The 5,346-nt window shown below is 49.2% G+C and overlaps 1 protein-coding gene across 1 annotated transcript in view; it reads left to right on the forward strand.

The window, feature by feature from the left end:
* MYO1H (myosin IH) overlaps nucleotides 1-5,193 on the forward strand; it is a 44,036-nt gene extending 38,843 nt beyond the window's left edge. Inside the window, exons 25-31 of the mRNA XM_041728982.1 lie at nucleotides 711-804; nucleotides 997-1,052; nucleotides 1,810-1,945; nucleotides 2,350-2,420; nucleotides 2,544-2,641; nucleotides 3,459-3,558; nucleotides 4,584-5,193. Of these exons, the coding sequence (XP_041584916.1) occupies nucleotides 711-804; nucleotides 997-1,052; nucleotides 1,810-1,945; nucleotides 2,350-2,420; nucleotides 2,544-2,641; nucleotides 3,459-3,558; nucleotides 4,584-4,610 (582 nt within the window). The 3' untranslated portion in view covers nucleotides 4,611-5,193. The remainder of the gene's footprint in view (nucleotides 1-710; nucleotides 805-996; nucleotides 1,053-1,809; nucleotides 1,946-2,349; nucleotides 2,421-2,543; nucleotides 2,642-3,458; nucleotides 3,559-4,583) is intronic.
* Nucleotides 5,194-5,346: the final 153 nt, after the last annotated feature.

A 5,346-nucleotide genomic window follows, 5' to 3' on the forward strand; every position in this document is an offset into this window, starting at 1 on the left:
TGTTGAGGATTAAACACACCCAGACCACTTAGTACAGAACCCTCGTTCACGGGCAGCTGTTAAGGCCCCCCCCCCTCACACTGTTGCCATGGGAACACAACCCAGGTGGTCCCTATACTGCACAGAATGCAGGACCCCTTTTCTGCCAGAGGGTTTTGTTCATGCTTATCTGCAGGTCAGCAGACTTTTTCTGTAAAGCACTAAAGAGTAATATCTTGGGGTTTGCTGGCCACATGATTTCTGTTACAATCACTCAGCTTTGCCAGCGGAGCACAAAAACTGCCAGAGACAACATATAAATGGATGGCAGAGCCATGCTGCCAAAACAAACAAAATAACCACCACCACCACCCCCAAAAAAAAAAAAAAACTTACAAAAAACGGGCAGCAGGGTGGATTTGGCCCTCAGGTTGTAGTTTATAGATAGATCTCTGACCCAGAAGAAAAGAAGTGCTCTCTGAAAATTCTGAAAACTCCACTTCTGGGAAGAGCATGCAAGAGACCAGCATTAAGTGTCTGCTCTGGTCTCTGCCAGCGTCATTTTTAGGGCACCTTGGCAAAAGCCTAGAACATGTTGTGATTTCTGTGCCAAATCAGGACAAGGCTTGTACAGCTTATCAAGGAAAGTAAACCATCCCATGGACCTAAGGGGCCTCTGTTCCAGGGATCCTCAGGCTACCACTGTTGTACTTCCAATTCTGTTTAACCAGATGCAGCAAAAGGTGGTTACAAGTGAACTCTTCAGGGGAAAGAAAGAAGGTTATGCAGAAGTCTTAAACCAGCCCTTTGCCAACAGTCGGATTGGTGAGTACATTTTTCCACCTGTGCTCTTGCTTCTCCTGTTTTAAAGAGTCAAAAGAAGACGCCTGACTTCGTAGCATTTCCTGACCATAGGTGAGGTCTCTGTCAGAGGGACATAAACCCAGCAGATACCAGTGGCTTTTGCACCAAGATGGTATTTAGTGCTGATTCACTGTGTTCTGGTTCCCTCCCCAGACGAAGGAGACATTAATCCCAAAGTGCTTCAACTCATTAGCAATGAGAAAATCCAGGTAAGGAAATGGGTGTCCTTGGGTCAAACCGGATTCTCTTAACAGGGTCTGTTTTCTGTATGAAGAGCGTCTGGAAGTGCTGTTGACGTGCAGAGGGGTGGGAGGGTGGGCTGGGCTCTCGACTGTAATGTTCTGGGTATTAACAAAGACTGTGGGGTCCGTGTGACCACTAGGTACCTGTTGCTGTTCTTATGGTCCTTATCTGTCACCCTAGGAACTAGGTTTGGTTCTCTTTTTCTTTGATTTTATTTATTTATTTGAGAGAGCACACATAGGGTAGGGGAAGGGACAGAGGGAGAGGGAAAAGCAGACTCCTTACTAAGCAGGGAGCCCGATGTGAGGCTCAGTCTCTGGACCTTTGGGATCATGACCTGAGCTGAAGGCAGACACCCAACCTACAGAGCCACCCGGGTACCCCATGGGTTTGGTTTTCAATGAAATTGAGCAAAACACAGTCATGAACTTAATCGCTGAATATCCCCTATTCGAAGCAGTGTGGCAGGGCGCCAACGGCTTCGTAACTTAGCTGTACACAATCTGGGCAGGTTCCTTAAGCTCTTGCTGCCTCCACCCTTCTGTGAGTGGGGAGGACAGGGGTATTGAGAGGCCCAAGGGGTCAAGGGTGGGAAGCGCTGTGTGGCAGGACGTTTGAGCCTCTCTGAGTGCTTAAAGGAACTAGTCTTACCAGAGTCTGGTGTAATAAGGAGTTCTGTACTCCGCCCCCTCCTCCCACGGAGTCACTGTGTTCTCCTCGCAGTACGGCATCCCAGTCATTAAATATGACAGGAAAGGGTTCAAGGCCCGGCAGCGCCAACTCCTCCTTACTCAGAAAGCAGCTTATGTGGTGGAGCTTGCCAAAATCAAGCAGAAAATGGAATACTCAACACTCAAAGGTGAGACATGGGCCATCTTCAGACCATTCACTGGGGTGACTTAGGTCCTGGGCAAACATCGGTAAGGAAGCCACCCTCCACTGGAAGACAGAAGCGTAGGGTGCCTGTAAAGCCTGGGGCTGCCCGGGCCTGGCCTGTGCCTCGTTTTTTCTGGAGTAAATGTCAGAGGCATCCAGGTATCCTGGCCGGACAACAGCTTCTCGGATGATCTGTTTTATTCTGAGCACCGCCCTCCCAGCCTCGGGGCCTGCTGATTGCTGGGGTGTGCCCTTCATCCTCGGGGGCCCAGTGAGGAGGGACAAAGTGTGGGGTGGGGGTGCTCCTAGATACACCACCTCTTTTTTTCTGTATGAATGCCAAGTTGTCCGGTTCCTGGTCTCTGGATCTGTGTCTTTACTCCTCAGGTGTCTCTACTAGCAGCCTCAGCGACGGAATCTTAGTCATTCATGTTTCGCCGGAGGACCACAAACAAAAGGTAAGGGACGGTCCCCAGTGTCCCTGCCACGCTACTGAGCTGCCTGCCTTGCAGCCTCAGTATGGAAGAGTGCTTTCCTCTGGAGCCACTGCTACTAGAACTGCTGTGTCCTCTCCTCGTCAGGGGGATGCCATCCTCCAGTGTCAACACATCTTCGAAGCAGTCACGAAGCTCGTCATGCTGGTGAAGAGGGGGAACATTGTAAATGTGGTCCAGGGAAGGTAGGGGTTTTTTCCGCCATCACTTGTTCACCAAGGCAGCCAGAGTATTAGGGCCCAGTTCTCAAAGGGAGGGCCTTTCCATTCCTGGGGGGATGTCATCACCAGGTGAAAGGTGGACCTCTGGGCCAGCGCAGGAGCCAGCCACACCTGTCCTGTGGAGGCCTGTTGTCTGGGATGTTTGGCTGAGCACAGTGGGCTGCAGCTTTGTAGGCTGCTTACAACTGATGAGAGGACAGCAGCGTTAAAATTTCTTTAGGACATAGAAATACGTGGCACAAGGTGGCTAAGCAGCCAGCCTGGTGTCAGCTGGCTGGTCAGGGACGGTAGGGGGTAGTTTGAGGCCACACTGGATTCTTATTCTCAGGCTAAAATCAGGTGCCGTGCCCCCTAGAGCCTCCATGCAAGCAGGCTGCCCCCCTGCTGCTCCTAATAGGTCTCAAGCCAGTGCAGCCTGAGGAGCAAATTCATACGGGCAAGAGGGAGGGAGAGTGGGGAGTGTTCTGTGGGATCTCTGAGGGGAGACCTGGCCACCCCGTGAGAGTTTCAGCAGGATGCTGTGTAGGTGGTTCTTCAGACAGCAGGCTGGCCCCTTGAAGAACTGAACGTGTTAAATTGACTTGGAAATAACCCCAGAAACACGTGGTAAGTTTCCTACTTGTGGCAAGGGTCGTCGTTTGATTACTCAAATGCACAATACAACTGTAATAAAATGGGAATTCGCTCTCTAAACTAGTAAAGCTTCGTAAGTGAATTTCTTTTGCAGACAGAAGGTGAAAATTAAGAATGTCAGTAATTGATTACTCTGTGTGTTTTCCAGTTTACAGTTTTATATCGGTCCTGGAAAAGAAGGCACAATAGTTTTCGACACAGGACCAGAAGAACAAATCTATAAAAATAAAAACGGACAGTTAACCGTGGTGAGTGGCTGTGGCAGGAAGTGAGTTTTACATGAGAATATAAAGATTTGACCAATTTCAGCTTCCTATATATAGACTGTTCATTTTTCCCTTTATTCCTGATTCTACATCAAAAGGACAGGAAGGTATTGATGCCAGAGGTATAGATTCACACACTGAATGAAAGGGCTTGAAAAAAGCAAATGGGTTTACCTCCTATTTCTGGTTAGTGAACAGGAAGGTGATGTTAAATCCTCAGTTTTAAATGTCGAAGCCAACTTTCCACTGGATGGCAGAGGCCTTATGCCTTATCCTGTCTCTGACATTGGAAACTCCTGGAGATCTTCGGAAAATGCCCGTGCCTGAGTCTCAGCCCTGGGCGCTGTGATGTAACAGGCAGGGGTGCAGCCTGGGCTTTGGAATGGGCGCGAGCTCGGGGCTAAAGAGCAGAGCTGACTGCTGTCTGGCGGAGTCCAGGCTGGGTGCCCGGTGCTCTGTCCTCCCTGCCGGTCCCACCAGTGCTAGGTCGGGCATCCCAACAGTCCTCACTGGCAAGCAGCTCACAGGGCTTAATTTGATCCCATTTTGCTGGGAAATGACAGATTAAAACAGTGGGCTGAATCTTTCAGCTGTATTTTGTAGGTGCACCCAGTATTATTCGATACAAATGAATGAGCAAACGGTTTGTCAATAAAGTATCTCGTACGTACATATTTAGATTTGCATCCCTGTAACTAGGAAACTTTTCCTGAGTGTAAGTATACCCAACCCAAAAGGCTTTTCTAACATAATTGCCTCTAAACTCCTGGGGGTCAGTTAAAATCTTTTAAGTATCATTTTCAAGTCATTTTTTTCAGCTTACACACTGTCTTAGGGGTATAACCTTTAAGAAGGAATTTGTCTTGGGAGTCACACAGCTCGTGGGCTGGACTGGCTCAGGCTGAAAATGCTAAGTGGCTGGTGGGTGGGGCTGGCTTCTAGAAGCTCGTCCACACGGCTGCTGGCTCATAAGGGGTCTCTAACCTAAGTGTGGGCACTCCCCCAAGGTGTCAGTCGGCATGAAGTCCTCCTGACCGCTCCCATGGCCGTCTCTGCTCCAGCTGAGGAAAGCCCCCAGGAAGCGAGAGGCTGTCCAGGTAGCTACACCTTCAAGGGAAGTTCCCAGCAGCTCTAGGAAAAGGAGCACACCTGAAGAAACTGAGTGGCATATGCCACTTCCTGGCTCTTGGCTGCCCTGGAGCACTATATGAGAAGGTCCTGTTCAGGCGCCCAACTTCACGTCACCTGCGGGGATGGGTCTGTGTCCCGACCAGGTCCTTCACTCAATGGGGACTTGAACAAGTCATTATAGGCTGGGCAACAGATCCTCTACCTTTGTCAAGCTGGCACCGAAGAACAATTAAGGAGTATATACAGTCTGAGAGGGAGCCCATACAATTTGATAAAGCTGCAAATTTTGAATTTTGTTTTAATTAAATGGAACTGAGACACTTTGGGTTCTAGAATGGGGAGCTGTAGTGGAAATGTTAAGGTCTTGGGTGTGTTTCCATCTCCCCAGTCCCTGCCTCCCTCCCTCATATTAAGGCGGTAGCAACTCCAGCTGATTCACTCTGCTTTCCAACTAAGATTTCCTTGCAGTGATTAAATCCAAACACTACAGAATAATGACCCCCACCTTCCCCAGCAACATCAAGGCAATGAAGCAGAACAAATGGAGGACAGAGGCCATCCTCTTTGCCATGAACCCCCATCGTACTGGCTGGATTGTGCTAGGTTTCTGAAAAGACCCAGAAAACATTTAAACAGAAG

This window comes from Vulpes lagopus, chromosome 14 (genome assembly GCF_018345385.1).
Source record: "Vulpes lagopus strain Blue_001 chromosome 14, ASM1834538v1, whole genome shotgun sequence".
Classification (NCBI taxonomy): Eukaryota; Metazoa; Chordata; class Mammalia; order Carnivora; family Canidae; genus Vulpes; species Vulpes lagopus.